Genomic DNA, 24,705 nt, shown 5'->3' on the forward strand with positions numbered 1-24,705 from the left:
ATGGTTCTAAGTAAATGAATAGACTATGTTCTCATGGACATTAGCGCATATCACAAATGGTTATTTTCACTGTGTGCAAGTATGAACAAGTTGGAGACATTAAATAAAATATCTGAAGTTCATACAAGTATATATTTTGTGGAATTATTTTTAATGTTTATGTGTTTGTGTATATATATGTATGTATATATATATATATATATATATATAAATGTGTGTATATATATATATATATATATATATATACACACAGTCAGGTCCATAAATATTGGGACATTGACAGAATTTTCATATTTTGGCCTCTATTCACCACCACAATGGCTTTGAAATGAAACAAACAAGATGTGATTTAACTGCAGACTTTCAGATTTAATTTGAGGGTAATTACATCCAAATCAGGTGAACGGTGTAGGAATTACAACGGTTTCTATATGTGCCTCCCACTTTTTAATGGGCCAAAAGTAATGGGACAAACTAAACAATCCTAAATCTAACTTTCACTTTTTAATACTTTATTGCAAATCCTTTGCAGGCAATTACAGCCTGAAGTCTGGAACGCATAGACATCACCAGACGCTGGGTTCATCCCTGGTGATGCTCTGCCAGGCCTCTACTGCAAATGTCTTCAGTTCCTGCTTGTTCTTGGGCCATTTTCCCTTCAGTTTTGTCTTCATCAAGTGAAATGCATGCTCAATCGGATTCAGGTCAGGGGATTGACTTGGCCATTGCATAACATCCCACTTTTTAGCCTTAAAAAACTCTTTGTTTGCTTTTGCAGTATGCTTCGGGTCATTGTCCATCTGCACTGTGAATCGCCGTCCAATGAGTTCTGAAGTATTTGACTGAATATGAGCATATAATATTGCCCAAAACACTTCAGAATTCATTCTGCTGCTTTTGTCAGCAGTCACATCATCAATAAATACAAGGGAACCAGTTCCATTGACAGCCATACATGCCCATGCCATGACACTACCACCACCATGCTTCACTGATGAAGTGGTATGTTTTGGGTCATGAGCAGTTCCTTTCCTTCTCTTCTCTTCCCATCACTCTGGTACAGGTTGATCTTTGTCTCATCTGTCCATAGGATGTTGTTCCAGAACTGTAATGGCTTTTTTAGATGTTGTTTGGCAAACTCTAATCTGGTCTTCCTGTTTTTGTGGCTCACCAATGGTTTACATCTTGTGGTGAACCCTCTATATTCACTCTTGTGAAGTCTTCTCTTGATTGTTGACTTTGACACATAAACATCTACCTCCTGGAGAGTGTTCTTGATTTGGCCAACTGTTATGAAGGGGTTTTTCTTCACCAGGGAAATAATTCTTCTGTCATCCACCACAGTTGTTTTCCGTGGTCTTCCGGGTCTTTTGGTGTTGCTGAGCTCTTCGGTGCGTTCTTTCTTTTTAAGAATATTCCAAACAGTTGATTTGGCCAAACCTAATGTTTTTGCTATCTCTCTGATGGGTTTGTTTTGATTTTTCAGCCTAATGATGGCTTGCATCACTGATAGTGACAGCTCTTTGGATCTCATATTGAGAGTCGATAGCAACTGATTCCAAATGCAAATGTCACACCTAGGATCAACTCCAGATCTTTTACCTGCTTAATTGATAATGAAATAACGAGGGAATAGCTCACACCTGTCCATGAAATAGCTTTTGAGTTGATAGCCCCATTACTTTTGGTCCCTTAAAAAGTGGGAGGCACATATGGAAACTGTTGTAATTCCTACACCGTTCACCCGATTTGGATGTAATTACCCTCAAATTAAATCTGAAAGTCTGCAGTTAAAGCACATCTTGCTTGTTTCATTTCAAAACCATTGTGGTGGTGAATAGAGGCCAAAATCTAAAAATTCTGTCAATGTCCCAATATTTATGGACCTGACTGTATATATATATATATATATATATATATATATATATATATATATATATAAAAACAACAGGCTTCAATCCACAGCACTCAACCACCTGCAATGTCTGTGGTATGTGACCATACCATTTATATAAAAATCAGACTTGGGGTCTGCACTCACCTATATATTATATATACCAGTGTATATATATATATATATATATATATATATAATATATATATATGTGTGTGTGTGTGTGTGTGTGTGTGTGTGTGTGTGTAAAACTAAGCAAGCCCCAGTGACATCAGTACTTCTAGCACAAGTGTAGGACAGATGGGTAAGTATTTCAGTCTGCACCAAGAGAAAATTAATATTTAGACCATCGAGAAGATCTGTTTATGAAATTATTATTGCGGCCTTTTGTTGGTATTTTTTTCACTATACTACAATCCATCTATTTTTAACAAAAATGGTAAGCTTTCAAGAATGATGCTAGGTACATCAGTAAAAATAGTATTACTGGAATAAAACTTGAAATTAAAACTGAATATAGAATATTCCAATTGTAGCACTAAACATGACAGTTCTGAGTTCAGCTGGGTACACACTAGACGATATGTCGCCCAATCCAGCGGATTGGGCCGATACATCGTGCACATCGGCCAATGTGTACCAACTATGAGGGACCATGTGCGCTCCCACGGGGTCGTTCATCACATCGACAGATTGAGCCTACATGCTGCTCTGTCAATTTGATGAACAACCCCATGCTTGTGAAGTCGACTGGTTGAACGAAATATTGTGCGTTCATTCACCAGATCGCGTGGTGTCAAATGACTGCACAATATGTCGTTCATCGCAACGTGTGTCAGCCGCGTACACACATCGTCTAGTGTTCCCAGCATTACAGTACTGGAACAGATGCTGCTAATTGCAACCTAACTCTTCATATGGTGTCCAGAGTGGGACACTATACTGCGCTACTGTACATACACAACAGCAACTTATAGTGTAAAGATGTAGTATAGATAAGGCGCTTCTCACCTGCTTCTAACTATAGATTTGGACATTAATGATGCTCTTAATATTATTATAAATTATTCTCTCAATAGGTTTCCAAAGGGCAATAAAACTTGGTAATGTAGCATAGACAGCCTCTTCCACAGAGTTTTTAATCACCAATATTAATGTAATGATTATAATTTCCTTTACACCAGACTAGTCATTTCACATACTGCATTTGTATTCATCTGCAAAGCATTTAAAAAGTCTAAATGCACCGTTATACACACTAGGCCAAACTTACATTTGATCATTTGAAAACATGATAAAAGTATGCATATAGCGGAACATGCACATAACAATAAATTAATCCTTGAGAAGCATCATTTCCGAGCTACATGACAATTTTACTCAAAAATAATAAAAATTAGTTAAGAAACTGATAAACTTCATGGTGCCCGATTCAGAGATGGGCGCAACACAAGTCCCATAATGACTGCGCTTCGATCCTCAGCGGACTTGCAACAGTACACTGAGAGGCCCACCTCCAGTGTCTCACATCCACTGCTTCCTTACAAAGCGGAAACATAGCGGCTAACACTGAACATCTAAGCAAGCCCATGCTGTCTCAGATATAGCGGCTCTACTGAGACGCCGAGCATCTCCAGCTGACAACTAATGTACAGTGACTCACTTCAGCACGTCCAGAAAGCGGTCAAGACACGCCTGCATTTTCCTCCACCACTAATACATTGCTACGCAAATATTCACTCCACTGCATCCAACATCAAAATTGGGTCCGTAACTGAATCAGGCCCACGGCCCTCGCTATGGCTGCATGGCTTCCATCAACCCTGTCTGTCCTGGTTCTGTGTCCATGTAGGATTTGTGGTCAATAGTTATAATGGCAGGCTGGAGATGCAGAGATGTGGTGCTGTATACACATGATGATGATAATACTACACATATGCAACAGCTTCTTGGTGTTGACATGTGAGACCTGAAATACTGTAGCAAGTGGAGGTTTGACGAAAGAAAAACAAAATACCACTAGCGTACAGTATACAAATTTTCATAAAAAACAAAAGAAAGCAAAGTATTCCTATAATGGGGCACACATGGACTAATCTCAATAATATAATATTTATTATTGACCCATCGAAAAGTATTAAAATATAACTTTTATTATGTCCTTATAAAATAAGTAGGTGAAATAAGATCACTATTAAAATAAATATATATATTTTAAACTATAGGTCTCCACTATAGCTAACTCTTATTCAATTGTATTCAGGGTTATAGATCTTATAATGTCACTATTAATCGTACAGTGTGCGTCAGTCTGTACTCATACACTGAGATATAGATACTATACTAATATTACAGCAGTTGCACAAATCCCAATGTATTAATTATTTATGAGCCACCTCTAAAGGTATGGTCTCATTCAAATTAATTTCAATGTATGAATCATTTCCTCACTTATACTAAGTGTAGATAATACAATATACCTCTGAGCACTGAGGATCACTGAACCATATCAGGATTATATTGTATAGTATTATACTAACAGTGTCTAAATGTGAGAGAATTACTTATAAGCAAAACTTCCTTTCAGGGCTCATTGATTCTACTCTGACGCCAGACAGCGCTCAGTGTTTATCATTGGCCACATAATTATGTAATTTCCTTATATCAACTATGTTATCAGGAGGTATTTATTCTCATGATATACCTCTTATTCTAATCACATTTGTAACTACGACGCATACTCTCCTACGCAGTGTTGTTCTAACCAAAACAGATGGTAATTATTATAGAGATATTCACTCTTTCATTACTGCCCTCCTGATTAGGTGTGACACACTACTATTCAGCTGCCACTACCATTAATGATATCAATCTACCTAGATATTTCAAGTTAGTGTATTAGGCAGAACAGCTGGGACACCTTTATTGTATAATTCTCATACCCTTTCTCATATTGTATCCACATAACGATTGTATCAATTATGTTGCCTGTATTCTGGCTGTTAATAAATAACAAATCTTACTGCCACACACATTTACTCAAAGGCAGTGTAACTCTGCACAAATGAATAGCAAATATTATAGATAATTCTCTGCTAACACTGCCCTCATGGTGCGGCTGTACATTTCATCTATAGCCGCTGATATTGACAAGATTTATCTGCCTATATTGGCACTCCTCCGTTTAATGATCTCGAGTATCTAACTCTGCACCCTGCAACATATGCGGCATATCAGCGGCTGACAGAACATACGGCAAACTTGTTACTGGTTCAACTAAAAGAGAGTTTCCTAACGCGCGTTTCGCCCGTCGGCTTAATCATAGGTGCTCCTATGATTAAGCCGATGGGCGAAATGCGCGTTAGGAAAAAGGAAAGAAATGTATGCACAGACACGCGATGCATAGCGTGCTCTGTGATCTGTAAACTACATGTCTCCACGCTAACTCTTTTAGTTGAACCAGTAACGAGTTTGCCGTATGTTCTGTCAGCCGCTGATATGCTGCAAATGTTGCAGGGTGCAGAGTTAGATACTCGAGATCATTAAACGGAGGAGTGCCAATATAGGCAGATAAGTCTTGTCAATATCAGCGGCTATAGATCAAATGTACAGCCGCACCATGAGGACAGTGTTAGCAGAGAATTATCTATAATATTTGCTATTCATTTGTGCAGAGTTACACTGCCTTTGAATAAATGTGTGTGGCAGTAAGATTTGTTATTTATTAACAGCCAGAATACAGGCAACATAATTGATACAATCGTTATGTGGATACAATATGAGAAAGGGTATGAGAATTATACAATAAAGGTGTCCCAGCTGTTCTGCCTAATACACTAACTTGAAATATCTAGGTAGATTGATATCATTAATGGTAGTGGCAGCTGAATAGTAGTGTGTCACACCTAATCAGGAGGGCAGTAATGAAAGAGTGAATATCTCTATAATAATTACCATCTGTTTTGGTTAGAACAACACTGCGTAGGAGAGTATGTGTCGTAGTTACAAATGTGATTAGAATAAGAGGTATATCATGAGAATAAATACCTCCTGATAACATAGTTGATATAAGGAAATTACATAATTATGTGGCCAATGATAAACACTGAGCGCTGTCTGGCGTCAGAGTAGAATCAATGAGCCCTGAAAGGAAGTTTTGCTTATAAGTAATTCTCTCACATTTAGACACTGTTAGTATAATACTATACAATATAATCCTGATATGGTTCAGTGATCCTCAGTGCTCAGAGGTATATTGTATTATCTACACTTAGTATAAGTGAGGAAATGATTCATACATTGAAATTAATTTGAATGAGACCATACCTTTAGAGGTGGCTCATAAATAATTAATACATTGGGATTTGTGCAACTGCTGTAATATTAGTATAGTATCTATATCTCAGTGTATGAGTACAGACTGACGCACACTGTACGATTAATAGTGACATTATAAGATCTATAACCCTGAATACAATTGAATAAGAGTTAGCTATAGTGGAGACCTATAGTTTAAAATATATATATTTATTTTAATAGTGATCTTATTTCACCTACTTATTTTATAAGGACATAATAAAAGTTATATTTTAATACTTTTCGATGGGTCAATAATAAATATTATATTATTGAGATTAGTCCGTGTGTGCCCCATTATAGGAATACTTTGCTTTCTTTTGTTTTTTATGACGATTTTTTATTCCTGGGAGCACCTCCCTATATAAGAAATATAGTCAATTTATTGATTTATGATTTGAGAAGGACAACTAATATAAGAGTGGTCTGTGTGGATATTTTTTCTACTATAGTATACAAATTATGTCATTTTATATTAAGGCCCCTTGATCTCACTTAGAAATCTGCTGTTTATGGCAAAATACATTCTGCAGCACGCAGATGCTTACACTTTCCATCTAGCAGGATAAGCAACTAACACTAAATTGCGTACTGTAAAAAAAGGCAAACGGTCAGTAGGAAAAAATAGTGGTCAGTAAAAATCTGACCTCTGATTAAGAGATTGTGTAGTCCCCTACTTCAAATCCCTGATACTGATTTTGTTGCAGATGCTGATTGTATTTCTAGCACGTTTAGCTATAACATGTGTTAGGCGGGGAAACCAGACTTGCTGCGATACTAAAACAGACCTGCACAAGGGTTTTGGATAATTTAGGATGCAAGAAAACAATAGCAGTGTACAAAGTATAAAACAGAAAGTGTTGGCCGGGTTTGAGAGAAAATATTATAGCACTTCTGTATGAAGAGTGAGAACAATTCAGATGCATGACAAGGCATTGCTGGAAAACCTGTTTTCTAGTCCTCAAACCCAGTGATGTGACCATTTGTCTTTCAGGAACCAACTTTTTCTTTCGGCTATTGTGCTTCATACAAATATTAATACAAGTTACCTCAATATCTCATGTTTCTACTGGGACAGATCTTACCTGTTTCACAGCTTGGTCCAGTGAATCCTTGTGGACACGCGCACATATTAGGAGCAATACAAGTCCCTCCATTCCTACAGGCATTCTTGCAAAAAGCTTAAAAAACAAAATACGGGTATAAACTACATAATCTGGCAGGGACAAAGTCACAATTTATTTTTCACAATTGTAAACATTACAATATGTAATGTAAATAGTGGTACAATACACAAATTATGTATATAATATCTGTATGAACAGTAAGTACTGAGGTCATCACGTTGGTGAGTTCTGATGTCATCACTTTATGTATTTTAAGGAATTATGTACCCCATAGAGTTAGGTATTACACATATTAGAAGTCACCTCAGATTTTTGTGTGTCCTATAAAATAACAGCCTACAATCTTTTCTAAAATCAAAAAACAAATGTATAAAAATCCAGTATTACCAACCATTGCGCACATCGGACAGATCTCTGTGCATGGAAGGTTATTGCACACATCGCATGTACAGATGCGAATTTACACATTTTTGCATATGTCCGTCCTATTCTGAGTCATATGGAACTCGGTCGCATCTGTCTTCCCATGAAATTGGGTGTTTTAGGGCAGCAACAATCAAGCTCAAGGATCTACCCTGACTTGTAGGAGTGTCATGGGAGTGCCATGGGCATTTATCTAAAGCTCTACATGATTCTGAGCCATGGGTATGGGGAGGGGAAGCCTGTTCCTGGCGGATCTCTTGCACAGGACACAGGGCTGGTGCAAGTGGCGCAACTAATGATAACAATTGTCGCGTCTGGCGTAAAATCAATGTGCAGTCAAATGAGGGGTAAGGGTGGGAGTTTGGAGAGAGAAGAAGGGTCCCAAAGGACTTAACTTAGGTAGCACAAGTTGTTGGAGTGTAGGACTCCAGTGCACAGTCATGTCTCACAGTAATGTATCATGCTAAGATAAAGGGATCCCATATTTTCCTAAAATATTTGGAAGAATTTCAAACCATACATTACATGATCCTGCTCACCATACATTACATTTGATAGATCTAGCACAAACTAGATTTAATTGTGTGGATAGTGGGGGAAAGAATGTTTTCTTCCAGGAAGCTACAATTTCGCAACTGGTGACTGAAAGGATCATTTGTTAGATTTATTTGATTTGTTTGATGTCACATTCCTGAGGGTGCATTAAAGGGAGGTGGAAAAAAGGAAAGGATTCCCAGCGCTCACCCTATTTGAATGGCGTAATATTCTAATACAAATGTCTCTGACACAATCAGTCAAGATCTCTGACACAATCAGTTAATGTCTCAAATAAAAGATATATAAATAATAAGTGCCTATAAAAATCTAGCATAAATTAGAATATAGGTATGCACATAGTATTAAATAGAGTGTATAAAGTTCCGTTATACCTATAAGCTGTGGTGCATTAAAGGGAGGAACAAACATCCTTGAGAGAAGAGGATATCATTATTCAATACCGCAAGTACCAAGCTCCTTATGTTCTGCCAGAGGGTTAATAGTTTAAGGCATTGCCACCAGATATTCATTCCCCGTGATATCATCTCCAACAGGTGCTTGAAACATCTAGACAGTTTTTGCTTCGTCTCATTGGAACATTATACCAACTACCAACAGTATAATAATTTATAAATAGAATAGAACTATTATTATAACACAATGGAACTTGCAGCCGTGGGTTCCTTTATTTCTTCCCATGAGCTTGTCCAGATCTCTCTGTAATGCAAGATCATTCCAAGATCATTGGAATTAAACTCATCATATACTATGGAAATAAGGCCTGTAATAGACATTTGTCTTACCAGGATCGTCTATAATGTGGTTGAGGGATCTTTTGTTTAAGCAATATATGTCAGACTTTAAAAAAGTGCCTGATTTTTAAGAATTGGAAATAATTTAATGTCAATTTTAAATGAATGTTTGATAAGATGGGGAAACCTTGGTCGTGAGTTAGGTCATTGAAGTATATAAGCCTAGATACTTTTACATAATCACAGAATTCCTTGGTGACTTCTAAAATCCATATAATTTACAGTGGGAAGTGCATTATCCCCTAAATTACAGCTGTGAAAGATTTCCTTAATTTGGTAAATGTTTGTCATCTCCAGCCAAAGGCCCTGATTCAGATTTGTATGCAAACACAATGGTTTGCATAGAACTCCGATGGTGGCCGAATTGGCGAATGTGCAAGATCTGTACTGCGCATGTGCCAATTAGTGTTTACGAGTTCCCTCTGAAGTGCCGCCATTTCAATCATGATGCATCCATTTGGGACCGGAGAAGGGATGGTGACGACCAGCGTCCCAGAAAATGGGGGCATGTCAGCCTCATTTCATGGGCATGCCGAGACCAGTGTCTACATCTTCTGACGCAGCTTCGATGGCCCCGGATGCGCGAAAAACACCAGCCATGCTGAGCAACCTGAGGGTTACTCAGATAGGCGATGTTTACGCAAATGATCCGACGGCTGCGTCCTCGGCCATAGCAGCGGATCACAGAAGCTGGCAAGAGGTGCCTATTTACAAGACGTCTCCTGTGGCATTAGCATATCTTAGCATCGCTGCTACGTCCAAATATGCAGCAGCGATGCTAAGAGTGTACAACTATGAATAAGGCCTAAAGATAATAGATTTCATTATGGTGTCCAGTTTAGAACAAATCTCTCCCAAGCAGACCGTGGTAAAGATGACATAATTCGCAGCTGTGTTTGAACAATATAAAAAGCTTATCTGCTTCATTCATGTCTTTTACAATGAAATTTACCCCAGCCAAACTATACCTGCTATCTCCATGCTCAGCTGTCAAGTTCTATCATTTATTAAATAGCACTCACATATTCACAGCAAAGGTAAATGTACAAACAACAAAACCAGAAAATCTCAGAGTAAAAGATCTTCTGTAACATGGGATAATGCTACAAAACCAGACACACTGCTCTAGCTGATGGGTGGAGTTGGGAAGATTAAGGGGGTTTATTGCATGCATGACTACTTCTGCATTGATGTACAAAGAATTATACAAATTTTTGCAGGTCAGGAATGTACAGTGAGATAAAGGGGTAGAGAGGTTATATTTACAGAGACATTCCTTGCTTTGAGGGAGGGTGCACAACGTACAGTATTCTCTCTTTACAAAAGTCCTGGAATTGTTATCCACCTCAATGCTGCTGGTGATCAGGTCTCATCACAATAGGAGGCTGTTGTTCCCTCCCTTCTTCTAGATCCTAACCTCTCCCATGCAGAACTCTTCTTGCTTTTTTTGCTTCCATTTCTATTTAAAATTTTGTGGAGCTCTACCAGACTCCCAGGACAATAGACCGCCTCCCGGATCCTGCTCACTTCTCCAGTGAAGTGGGCAGCCTAGGGACATGATGATGACAATTGCATTGAAATGCCCCCCATGCCCAATGCCACAAATCACCTCTACTTCCACCTGAATGTCCCGTCCTAGTGAAGAAAATTAAAAAGTATAACAGGCATGATTTGCATGCCATATAGTTAGGCCATTTGAAAAGCTCGTTGATAAATAAAATTGTGGAGCCTTGTAAATTCTGGATAATATTATTATTGTATAATATATATTGTAACGTTACCTTTGCATATGGTGCCATTTCCTGTGTATCCTGGCTGACAGACGCAGTGGTGTCCTCCCACAGTATTAAAGCACAATGCATTTTCATCACAGCTATGCTGCTTTGTTGTACACTCATTGTGTTCTGAAATGGAAAATGGATATCAACTACTTCAGAATATTTCGCTAAGTGTTCGATTCTAAAATATTCAGTATTATAAAGTATTAATACTATTTATTGTAAGTCAGAAAGAATATGGCTATTGAAATGTATCACTTCTATAAAACTATACATGGAGATAAACTAAACATTGAAAAATAAATGCAACTTAGAAAACACTTTATAAAACAAACGTATTCACTTGAAACAGCATAGATTATTTGTTGCCACATTCTTGCAAACAAGTGGAAAACAGAACAATTATTAAGTGTCACAAGAGTTATTCGAGTTGCCAGGTCCCAGGCAACTCGACCGAACAGATCGTCTTATTCACATAAATAAAACAACTGAGAGTGACAGAACTACTTTGCTAGATGACACTGATCCGGTCCCGATGTAAGGGGGCATGGCCTAATCGCGGGAGGCATGACCACACCCCCTTAAGAGAAAAAAAAGACACTACACTACACAGGTTGTCAGTCATGCCAGGACACATTTATATGCAACATACTGTATATAACACAATGAACAATGTAATTACTGTTATTTTATGTATATGTTCACTAGTCTTCCAAGCAGAACATATTTTTACATATTGTAATATTTTACTGTATTTACTTTACAATTTTTGGTACAATATTTGACCCCATTTATTAATGTTTAAGTATGCTATTAATGCGTTACAATGGGTTATTAATTTGTTACGGAAGTGTAACTTCACTAGATTTTAGTCAGTAGATAACTAAGCAAGCATTATAAGTAACAGTTATTAACCATTATTGATGCCTACATGTGTGATGATGTCATTGTACACACTTGGGGGCATATTTGCTAAAGGTTGGTTGTGGGTGATTTATCATCGGTTTTTCAAACCGACCATTTACTAAAATCGAAACCAACGGAAAACTGTCCAAAAACCTAATTTTAGAACACTTTAGAACATCGGACCAGCAATCAATTATTTAATGTATAGAACCCCACATCGTTGTTTTACCCAAGTTTCCAACACCAGCCAGGTCTGAGAGGTCCAGGCTTGGCTATTGATTTGGGGGGAACCCACAATTTTAAAATTTTAACCTTTTTTCTACATTTTAACATGATAACGCTTGCACAGATCATAGTGGTTTGTGCAGTGCTTCACCTCCACAGCAGATTGATGGTGGGTGTGCCATCGGATTCGCTGCGGTAATGGGGTTTTGAATCAGACGCTGTCGGATTTCAATTGGCAGTCAAAACTGATGCATAGTAAATGCTGTTCTTTTAGACTGCAATCTGACGTTGATACCGGTTGATTGTTGGTTTGAAATAGACTCAAAAAGGATAGTTAGTGAATTTACCCCTTGGGGAGTAGGAGGACAAATAGGTGTTAGAAGACTTAGGGCCTGATTCAGACCCACTCACAAGCGGCTATCCGCTCGCAAGTGGGTCGATGTTGTGCACTGCGCATGCGCATGACGGCGGGAGCTCCGTCGTGCGCATGCGCCAGACGCGACGAGCGAAGGACTTTCCTTCGCTCGTTGTGTCTGATCAAAGGGGGCGTGCTGTCGATGTCACTGACACTAGTGATGTCAGTGGGAGTGATTTTGGCTCTGATAGAGCCAAAATCACTCCGGGCCTTGCGGTTGAAAAACTCAACCGCAGGCTCCGGCTCGCAGTGGCGATGGTCGCGATGGTCAAGACCATCGCGGCCATCAAACTGCACGCTCGTATAGGCTGTGGGTGGTGACCCACAGCTATACGAGCGTCCAGGAGGACACTCCAGAATTATGGAGGGCGGCCCTCATTCAGAGCGTGCGCTCTGCTCAGAGCATACGGCTCTGAATGAGGGCCTTAGTCTTCTAAAGCAGTAATTAGCTTTTACCTTTCCTTAATTTCCCCTACTGTTACTCCCTTCTTCCCCACTTCTAGGCCCAGAGTGTGATGCCTTGTGCAAAGAGTTAATTCAGAGAATGAACTGTGTAAACGGAAAACTGCTTTATGACTGGCAATGCTGACTGCCAGTCTGACTCTGAGCATTTAATAACTATCAATCAGCAACGCCGATTGTGCAAGTGCATAGAGTCGGGTGCAGCAGCACAGACGGTGTAAAGGTCAGCATTACTGCCTCACAGCACTGAGGTCATGGGCTCAATTCCCACTACGGCCCTACCTGTGCAGAGTTTGTATATTCTCCCTGTGCTTGCGTGGGTTTTCTCCGGGTACTCCGATTTCCTTCCACATTCCAAAAATATACTTGTAGGTTAATTAGCTCCCAATACAAATTAACCCTAGTGTTTATGTGTGTGCGCATGTGATAGGGAATATAGAGTGTAAGCTCCACTGGGGCAGGGACTGATGTGAATGCCTAAATATTCTCTGTAAAGCACTGCGTAATATGTGTGCGCTATATAAATAACTGTTAATAAATAATAAATAAATCTATACAGTGACTTGGCATACAACAGACTGGATCCCAGCAATACGTGGCTGAGACAATTAGACTCTGTAAATTCTCATGACATGCATTCCTTTCTACTAACCATCCTTTTACATTGAGAATATTTGTAAATAAGCTGAGTGACCATAAAATTACCCACACAAACAGTTCAGTAACATGCACATCCTGTATGCATTCATTAGAAATGATTCTTTATAACTTTGTGTTTAGGATAAACTAAAAACCTGTAGGCTTGACAACGTAGTAATAGAGAGAGAGAGAGAGAGAGAGGTGGTTTAGTGGGGGAGAGATAGAAAAAGCAAGACTAATTTATTTTTGCATTTATAAATGTTTTAAACAAAATTATTTTGTTGAAGCTTTGTAAACACAAAACTCATTATCTTACGGTTTTAAAACAGTTAAAGTTCTTTTAGCAAAAAATTACACTCATTTTATTAGGTAACACAGTAATACTATGGCAATAGGTAATAATTAAGAAATAAGATGGAATAATTACATATCAGTATTGTATGTACTTGTCGCACCTCTGTCTTTAATAGCTGCTGTCAATTGATGAAAAATTTCTTAAGCGTATATTTACTAAAACGTCAGCTGTTCAAAGATGCGGATTCTAAGTAGGGATGCGTGCCGGACTATTTTTGCCGGATTTGGTTCTAATTCATCGTCCAGCTTTGGATTTGGATTTGCCAAACTGCGGTGACTGGCTTTGGATTTGGATTTTTTACAAAAATTTACAAAAAAAGCTAAAATCACATAAATTGGGCTTTTTTTCTTCCTAGAGTATTATTAACCTCAATAACATTAATTTCCAGTCATTTACAGTCAATTTAGACCACCTCACAGCTTATAATATTGTTTTCACCATTGTTGGCAAAAGGTTGCAGTGAGCTGACTGGTTACTAAGCGACAGCAGTGGCGCAGACACCGCTGTTTAAAGCATATCTATGAAACATTGCCACACAGCAGTGGCAGAAGTGAAAGGTAGTGCAAGATGGAATGGTCCTTGGGCCCTCCCACCCACCCAATGGGGTATGGCCAGCAGAGTCACAGTAATTGTTTAGACAGTGGTCTACGGCCCAAGGAGTCACAGTGCACAATCTTACTCACATTACACCGCACGTAGTGCCCGATTCACATTACACCATAAAGTAGTGTCTCTTATTTATGTTACGACACACAGTAGTGCCCCTTTTACACAATGCCCACAGTAGTGCCCCTTTTACACAATGTCCACATTAGTGACCCTTATACACAAAGCCCACAGTAGTAGTGCTTCCTATGCAATGCCCATAGCAATATTGTCCCTTACACAATGCCCCCAGTAGTTGTGCACCCTATGCAGTGCCCTCAGTAGTAGTGCCCCCTATGCAATGCCCCCAGTAGTAATGCCCCCAGTAGTAATGCCCCCCAGTGGTAGTGCCCCTAGTAGTATGCTCCATTAGCAGTGCCTCCATTGATAGTGCCCCCGGCAGTATGCCTCCATTAGTAGTGCCCCCAGTAGTAATGCCCCAGTAGTAATGCCTCCATTGGTAGTGTCCCCAGTGGTAATGCCCTCTATAGTAGTGTCCCTAGTAGTATGCCCCCATTAGAAGTGCCCCGACTAGTAGTGCCCCCATTAGTAGTGCCCCAGTAGTATGCCCCCATTAGAAGTGCCCTGAGTAGTTGTGCCCCGAGTAGTTGTACCCCCATTAGAAGTGCCCCCCGAGTAGTTGTACCCCCATTAGAAGTGCCCCGAGTAGTTGTACACCCAGTAGTATGCCCCCAGTAATGTGTCCCTAGTAGTATGCCCCCATTAGCTGTGCCCCCAGTAGCTCCCCCTTACACAAGAAAAAAGAAAAAAAAACAACTTACCTGAATCCCCGCTCCTGCCGTGACCGCTGCCGTCCGCTCTTCTCTGCACTATGGGAGAGATGTCATGGACGTCTCTCCCATCACCCACAGCGGGGAGAGTCGGAAGGCGGAGCTCATGAGTGAGCTCCAGTCAGCTCCCTCAGTGCACCCAGCAGCCAATGAGAGTTTGTGTGACTCTCATGGCTGGCGGCTGTGTGTTTGTTACTGTAGGGACGTCAGATCCTCTCGCAATGATTCGACGTCAGGAGGCTGCCGTTCAGCCTCAAAGGGGGATCCAAGTCAGGCGGGGAACACCCGAACAGTGTTCGGGTGGACTCGGATCCCCGATGTTCGGAGCGGTTCGAATTCCACAGAATCCGAACCGCTCATCCCTAATTCTAAGCAGTTTTGCTTGGAGATTTTAAAATGGCAATATTATTCAATGCAAAACACACCTGATTTTGTATTTAATGATATTACTATTTTAAATCCTACAAGCAAAACCGTTGACAAGCAACGGCTTTGAAATGTTGCCATTTAGAAAGTATGCCTTTAAGTATTTTCAACAGAAATGATGAAACAAAATAAGTTACAGGGGTATATTTACGAAGGTGAGAGTTTTTATTAGAAGTGGAGATGTTACCCATAGCAACCAATTAGATTCTAGCTATTATATTCTAGGAGGTGCTAGTTACATTTTAAGTAGAATCTGATTAGTTGCTATGGGCAACATCTCCATTTCTAAAACCTCTCACTTTAGTAAATATACTCCACAGTGCCACATTTTTAAAGAAAGGGGTTGAAGCGATTTTATTTTTTTGCATTGTTTTAATTTTTTCTCTTATATAACTTTATTTTGCACTGTGAATTGGGACCAGCCACCAATGAACAGCATTGCTTCCAAAACATCTAAGTGTATAACTGAACAGTTAAATAAACAGTTGAACAAACATTTAACAACATCTGAGAGAAGGTAATTTTAACTTAAAAAATGCCATTTCCTTATGCTCTGTGCCTAAATATCTCGCCTTTTATTCATAAATCAACATAATATAATCTATGGCAGTGGTTCTTAAACTCGGTCCTCAGGACCCCACACAGTTCACATTTTTCTAGGTCACCCCGCAGGTGCACAGGTGTATTCATTATTCACTGACACATTTTAAAAGGTCCACAGGTGGAAATAATTGTTTCACTTGGGATTCTGTGAGACCTGGAAACCATTATTATTATTATCCTTTATTTATTTGGCGCCACAAGGTTCCGCAGCGTCTTACACAGTACATAAATGAGCACACATGAAAAACAGTTAATAGTAATACAAAACAATACAGGACAAGGATATGGTTTATAAAAACAGCTGCATAACACAAGCAGCAGGACCTCAGCAACCAAATGTTAGGTGCCAATTGGGGAGTTAGGAGTAAAAGATACTATGAGTAGGGGAAGGAGAAGCACGTGAGGAATGAGGGCTCTGCTCGTGAGAGCTTACATTCTAAAGGTCAGGGGCTCTTTTATTGTAACATTATAATATCTTGTAACTTTTTGTAACTAAGCTTTGAAGATTTTCTTGAATTAAAACATTAATTCTAGTTCTGGAACTGTGTTTTTATGACTCAAGTCCTCATATGGCTCATGTTACCTATTTGTCTAAGTATTGATAAGGGTGTACGCAGGTGAGAGCAAAAGCTCACCTTATGCATTGGCATTACAAATTTCTTTTGCTGGTGACAGTGACTCGGTTTATTTAACCACGCGTGCCGAGATAACTTGTAAAAGTCATGGGTGGTGATTCCCAGGTTGTCGTATCTGGAGAGATCGGCCTGTGGTCCGTGACAAACCATGCACTGTTTGAGGACCTGAGGACCGAGTTTGAGAACCTGTGATCTATGGTATCATCTCTAAGGCTATAACATCCTTCACTCTCCCTGCATTTCACCTCTCTTTGCAAATTGCTCCATCTTATTAACATTTATGAACAATAATCCACTCATCACTTATTAACACTCATGAGCTTTTATTTTATCTTTATCGTCATAAAAAACTTTAACACATCCTACAATTATATTTATCTCTCCTTCAGCCTCTATTAGCTGTTGACATAATGCCAAATCCTGGCCCCTCCCACATGCAGCTGATTCACAATAGTATATAAATTCAGCTAACCTCATATGCATCACGTGCCTCCCATCACCCTCCAAATCACTAAAATGTGCCTTATGAAATGCATGCTCTGTTAGTATCAAATTAACATCCATCCATGACCTCTTTATCTCAATCAACCTCAACCTTCTGGCAATGTGTGATTGGTTAATTACCCTAAGATGATGAATATCTGATCAGTCCATCTTTCTAGTTATTTTATCTCTTGTATGAGGGGATATGTAATACTGGAGAAAGATAACACAGATCTGCGAAATGTAAAGTATTGAAAACTTTTTTAATAATACTTTTATATTCTTAATTACACTCCTGTGTACATCAAAAAATAGTATATTAAAAACATAAGAAGTTTAATTGTTTTTGACATATTTATTGTGAAATACGAAGAAGTGTAGATGATATCACTGTATTTTTGTCTTAACTACATAATAAAATAACAATAAAATCAAACAATAATAGAAACAAAACCATGATTATTGAAAAAAACATTAATATCTTGATTTTTTTGTCTTCAAACTTCATTTTGTTGCTTTTTGCTTATAAACTTTCTCTGTGTCGTCTCTGTGTATCATCCAGCAGTAGTCAGCCATCATGCTGACGTCCCAACGACCCTGGTATCTTCTTTCTACATCTTTAACGTCTTGGTGGAACCGTTCACACTGTTTTTCACATTATTCGGGAAATGCTCAATATGGGAATTATAAAAATGTACCTTTAAACTCATATTGCAGCCAAGGTTTCTGTAACTATTAAGCATTTCCCTTACAATTTCTTTGAAGTTTGGCTCCTTGACATTGCCTAAAAATTGTGAAATCACTTGTACTGTATGAGTGGTGTGTACTGTATATGTAATGTGTGTGTGTGTATGTAGTGGTAGGCAGGGGTTAAAATGAGCCGGCACAGGGCAAAACTGTGTTGCATCTGGTGTATTTGGTGCCACCTTCGCCAGCTCACCTTGTAGTTGTGGTGTGTGTGTAAAATGTTCCTTTAGACCAGTGCTGGCCAAAAAGTCGAATGCGATCCACCGGTAGATTGCGGAGCTCCCACCAATAGATCTGCAGTTCCTGTGAATGCTGGTCTCTGAAGTGATCAGACACTAAAGAAGCCTCTGATTGCTTCAGAGGCCAGCGTTCCCAGTGATGCAGTGCACGGGAGTGTGGGTGGCATCATGACGTCACCCACGTCTCCCACGATGTTTAGAGCCTGCGCGCCTGGTGGATCTAATTAGATCCAGCCAGCGGCAGGCAGTAGATGACTACACGGGAGCGCTGGCCAGGTAAGTAATGAACAAGGGAGGGGGCACCAGTACTGGGAGCACAGCATACTACTACTAGGGGCATTAGTGGGGAAACAGCATAAGGGGCATTACTGGGGCACTGCATAAAGGGCACTACAGGGGGCTTTGCATAAAGGGAACTACTGAGGGCACTGCATAAAGGGCACTACTGGGGGCACTGCATAAAGGGCTCTAATACAGGGGGCATTGCATAATGTTCACAACTGCAGGGGCATTGCTTAAGGGGCTCTAACACAGAGGGCATTTCGTAATGGGTACAACTAGAGGGGCATTGCATAAGCAGCTCAAATACAGGGGGCATTGCATAATGGGCACAACTACTGGGGCACTGCATAAAGGGCACTACTATTGGGGGCATTGCATAAGGGGCACTACTACTGGGGGCATTGAATAAGGGGCACTACTACAGTGGTCATTGTATAAGGGGCACTACTGTGTGTCGTAACGTGAATAAGGAACACTACTATGTGGTGTAATGTAAATAAGATTGTGCTGTTGTATGGAGTAATTTGAATTAGGGATACTATGTGTGATTTCGCCAGGACAGACCACCATGTCCCTTGCTGTGAGGCCATGCCCCCTTTTTTGCATACCACGCCCCCATTTTTGGCTCGGTAGATCACGAAAGGTTTTAAAGTTTTAAACGTAGATCGAGTCAAAAAGTCTGGCCACCCCTGCTTTAGACAGTATGAGGTTTAGGCCCTTTGTAAATTTCAGCTCTAGGACCATGTGGACCTTAATCTGGCACTGGGCGGGGGGAAGTTTTATGACGAGAACTGAATTGCAACGTTCTGTACTACCGACTGAATTCATTTAAGACAATGTTTTATAATAAATGTAGGCAGAATACATTTATTACTTTAAAGAATATGAAAAAATATACATTCATAAAAATATGTTTTGCAGAAAAACGTGATGTGATATGCAAAATCGGGAGTCATTTTAGTATTCAGAAGCCAAAAACCTGTAAGTATCACATAAATTTGTTAAAAAAGCTTTTTCATCGCAGACCTGTGTAATTAAATGACAGTTTAATACTGGATATTTATTACGGACACGGTTGTTTAGTTTCAGGGGACCAGTGGGAATGAAGCAGGGTGGGCTTACAAACAATAGTATTTGGCTTCATGACTTTCCCACCCTCATCTATGTTTTTTTTGGTATGTTTTTGTCATTTATTGCAAACACTTTCTTTGCAGACAGTCAGCAGTCACAGATTGTGCAAGGGGTGGTTGGAGAACAATCTCCATCATACAGCCACCATGTTTGTGATACTAGCCTTCTGGAATGTCTTCTGTCCCTCCCTTGTAGGGGGGGGGGGGATCTAGTGCTTAGTCATAAGTAGGGTGGTAAGTTCTTCACAACCTGACAGATTGGAGGTTTAGTGTCGTATTGGTTGATAGTTTGCGCATGTTTTCTTAGATTGTAGTTTTTTGGAATGTGCAGAGGTGAATACATGAAACACTAGGCTAGTCACCAGCATAGGTTATCTGCTTTTCTAGTCCTTTACCTATGTGTTCAGTGAGAGTTACTTGAAATACATTACGACCTAGTTCAAAGCTGGCATGTTATTTCTGGATATGATAAGGTCATGTCCTTTCAATGAGATCTGTTGCACTTCAGAGAAGGAACACATTTACAATGAGACTATATGTACATTTCATGTTTCACCCATTTGCCATTTTAAGGGCTTGGAATTTATGAGAGGCCCTAGCACAAGACCGTTACATACGTTATTGACAGAGGGCCTGATTCAGAGCCGCTCGTTCGTTCCGAGCGATGTTTGCCCAACTGCACATGCGTACGGATCGTAATACGCATGCGCGAACCAGTCAGTGCGGCCGAAAATCGTTTGTTCGCTAAATAGCGAATGCCTGCTATTTTGAGTGACAGGAGGAGGCGTATGTGGGTGGTAACAGGGGAAGGTGCTTGAAAACGGGGAGTGGAGATCCGAATGCAGGCGTGCTTAAAGGTCAAAACGGGCGTTTTATGGGTGTGCATACTTAATACAGCAGTGTCATTGACCACGTCACTGGGTTATTTTATAGTCAGAACTGCTCGCAAGATTGCGGTAGGAAAAACCAACCACAAGAATAGCGAGCAGTTCATACGCTGGTCGATGTACTCGATTAATCTAATAAATAGCGGACATGACGTAGGATGTGAGCGGCCAGGGGGCGTAGTTTCCCAAAAAACGAACGCAAGTTTTGTTCGCTCGTTCGGACATAGAGGCGTGAACAGACCGCAAAGAGCGAACGGTTCCTTTGAATAGCCACCCCTTTTTTCTGAACGAGCGAGCGCAAATAGCGTCCGGCTCTGAATCAGGTCCAGAGGTCTTTACTCCCCCAAAATGACAGAATAAAAATAATTGTAATAAGTACTGTAAAATGGCACATTATACTCTAAGGCATTGCACAGCTGGGTTCTCAAATAGATTATCATGATCACACTGAGCATGGTTAATAATAGATGTGTTGTACATGCTGATATGTATGAAAGAATAAAAGAAAATAGGGAAGACTATAGGATGGATTCAGGGAAGGTTTAAGAAAGAGTAGGGTCATGTGCTCCATGTAGGCCCCCTTCTCTCTGGCAGGCCAGGAGACTCTAGATTTGTGCCAGAGACTACTGTGTATGTGCAGGTCTCTGGGAACATGGCCTCTACACCATGCTCCCGGTGGCTTATTTCATGCGTAATGTAACAATGTATGTATTAATATCACTATAATGTAGAATATAATTATTAATCAACCAATATGTATACAATGAATATTACATTCTTATTACAGCAATAATATTTAAATGAATTGCTTGTCCCAGAGCTGTTTTTTTCCAGATCAGTAGATGTAGCCAACTCAAACTACAATCTAATTAGCATTTGAATACATATAGCTATAGCTAGCCTCACACAGTCTAAATACAGGAAGGCTTAGAACAATAGCCCACAAGTTTCAACTGAGTTTCAATTGACCAATATGATATTCCCTTTCTGACCACACCTCACAGGTGAGGGGAATGCTGGGAAAATAGCATTCCAGGCATATATATTACTTAGAACCTGATGTTAGTTATTTAATGAATAATAGAATATTTGCTTCAGAAATTTGAGGTTTAAGCTGGCAATTGCCGGCAAGCACAAATAGAGCAGAATAAGCACAAGGAGGGAAAAACAACGTACCCCTCATCACGCATGAGCAAATGTGCTGCTCTGCTGCGACGCCCGACGTGAGACTGCAAGGAGGTAAGTATAATTATATGGGTGCAGGGTGTGTGGTGTGGACTCCACTGGACCCAGGGGCCCCTGTGCACTGCTCCCACTGCACCCATTATAAATGCGCCAAAGGGTGGAATCTGAGTTGGGGCAAAGAAAAAAAAAGTAAATAAATTTGTACCTTGGTAAACCCATGTTGCACTGCAAGTGAGGCAGCTGTAAAACACGTAGAGAGATTTAGATTTAAGAGGGGTGTGTCTAAATGCAAATCTAAATTGCGGTGAACAAATAAAGCTGTGCAGCATTTGTGGGCTACATGTAAAAGCAGCCAGTATTTACCCTGCATGCACAAAATAATGAATGTATTTGCACCTTTTGCATTGCAATATGGTTTGCGAGGTGCAAAGCTTGCTTTTGTCTTTGGTCCCAACTCAGAATCAACCCCTGTAGCTGTTCCAAACAGTAAATGGAAAACATGTTTATTTACTTGGTGACAAATTCCCTTCATTATATATTGTGCAGCATTTTCTTAAAGCTGAAATTCGTAATAACATTGATGTCTATCCCTTTTGATCTTTAATCTGCAGTAGTATTTGTAACATGTACTTAAATAATTTGTACATTTTAGAGCAGCTTTCTTGCAGGTTGCTTTCAGTGACCATGATGGTTTCCTCCAGAAGTCTTACATTGGGAGTATGGAAGTCTTTTACCTGCAGTGATTCTTTTATCTACTGCAGTAAGATGGAAAGGGGTCAACAATATAAATGTGATTTTAACTACAGTGTTTAAAAATGACATGGAAGCTAAGATGCAACATTTTGTGTATGTATGTGCATGTGTGTGCGTGTTTGCTGTATCTTTTGTTTTATATTGATGAAAAGCAGTAAAACAACTTTGTGCTTAAATAATTGAACTCAGGTTATTGAAGTTGAACTATTATCTGCCCTGAACCACAGCATTTCCTCTGGAGCAGAAAATGATTCAAAGCACTTAACTAATTCAAAAGTACCTTTACAACTTAGTCTAATGGATTTCAGTGTTCATTGCTGATGTGTGATTTAGTGATTTCAAATATTAAATAACAGCTAGGCACATTTTTGGAAGCATATTGTATATACTTTATGCAAGATAAATGTGCATATCCATGCAAATACCTTATTTTTGTGAAGACAGAGGTGACTCTACAAGAAACTACAGTAGCAAATGATTTGCACTAATGACCTCTTGGCACATGTGGAACTGTATATTTAACATCGGTGGATTTTACCTACGGGCTGCAGCCCCCCAGTAAAGTGTGCCACCCCAGTGACATTGTGGCAGTGGCATCCTATTGGAAGCGCTTTCTGCTAATCACATGCTGAGCAGTATGTGTTTTCTCCCCCTGGAACTGCCAGTCTGGACTATGATAGCAGAAAACGCTTCCATTGAAAAGCCTCTCTGCTATCATGGCAGCCCTACCTGGCTTCTAGGGACTGCAGCCGATGCAGTCCCTGGAAGGCAGCTTGGTGATATGTGGATATGTGCTGGATCATGATCCTATGCATGCATATTTTCAGACCATACCACCTGACGAAACCAGGTAGGAGGTGCGGTTAATATTAGGGGTGTGCACCGGCCACTTTTCGTGTTTTGGTTTTGGATCTGGATCTTTCTTCATGTTTTGGATCTGGATTGGTTTTGCCAAAACCACCCTTCCGTGTTTTGGGTTCTGGGTTTTGTGTTTTGGATCTGTATTTTTTTTTAAAAAAGCATAAAAACAGCTAAAATCACAGAATTTGTAGGTTTTTCTGCCCCTATGCTATTATTAACCTCAATAACCTTAATTTCCACTCATTTCCAGTCTATTCTGAACACCTCACACCTCACAATAGTGTTTTTATGTCCAAAAGGTTGCACTGAGGTAGCTGGATGACTATGCTAAGCAACACGAGTGGGCGGCACAAACACGTGACCCATCTAGGCGTGATACTGCAGTGGCAGACAGGATGGCAGTTTGAAAAACTAGGCCCCAAACTGTACATAATGCAAAGAAAAAAAAGAGGTGCAAGATGGAATTGTCCTTGGGCCCTCCCACCCACCCTTATGTTGTATAAACAGGACATGCACACTTTAACAAACCAATCATTTCAGTGCCAGGGTCTGCCACACCACTGTGGCTGAAATGATTGGTTCGTTTGGGCCCCCACAAAACAAGCTGGCAATTAATCTGTCCCTGCACAAACTGGCTCTACGGAGGCAAGATGTCATCCTCATCCACCGATTCCTCACCCTCTTCAGTGCGTACATCCTCATCCTCACAAAGTATTAACTCGTCCCCACTTGAATCCACCACCACAGGTCCCTCTGTACGTTCTGGAGGCTGGTCTCCCTGGAAGAGCTGATAATTCATTTTGATGACCATCATCTTCTCCACATTCTGTGGAAGCAACCTCCTACGCCTTTCGCTGACAAGGTTCCCGGCTGCACTAAACACTCTTTCGGAGTACACACTGGAGGGGGGGCAACTCAGGTAAAATAGAGCCAGTTTGTACAGGGGCCTCCAAATTGCCTCTTTTTCCTGCCAGTACAGGTATGGACTGTCTGACATGCCTACTTGGATGCTGTCACCGATGTAATCCTCCACCATTCTGTCAATGGTGACAGTATCATATGCAGTGACAGTAGACATGTCAGAAATTGTTGCCAGGTCCTTCAGTCCA

At 40.1% G+C, this 24,705-nt stretch overlaps 1 protein-coding gene across 1 annotated transcript in view; it reads right to left on the bottom strand.

The window, feature by feature from the left end:
• NELL2 (neural EGFL like 2) overlaps positions 1-24,705 on the bottom strand; it is a 357,636-nt gene that overhangs the window by 53,476 nt on the left and 279,455 nt on the right. The window contains exons 15-16 of the mRNA XM_088458020.1: positions 10,931-11,053; positions 7,336-7,431 (exon numbers count right to left, since the gene is read on the bottom strand). Coding sequence (XP_088314146.1) covers positions 7,336-7,431; positions 10,931-11,053 — 219 coding nt within the window. The remainder of the gene's footprint in view (positions 1-7,335; positions 7,432-10,930; positions 11,054-24,705) is intronic.

Source organism: Taudactylus pleione, unplaced genomic scaffold (genome assembly GCF_031769625.1).
Source record: "Taudactylus pleione unplaced genomic scaffold, aTauple2 ptg000041l, whole genome shotgun sequence".
NCBI classification, from domain to species: Eukaryota; Metazoa; Chordata; class Amphibia; order Anura; family Myobatrachidae; genus Taudactylus; species Taudactylus pleione.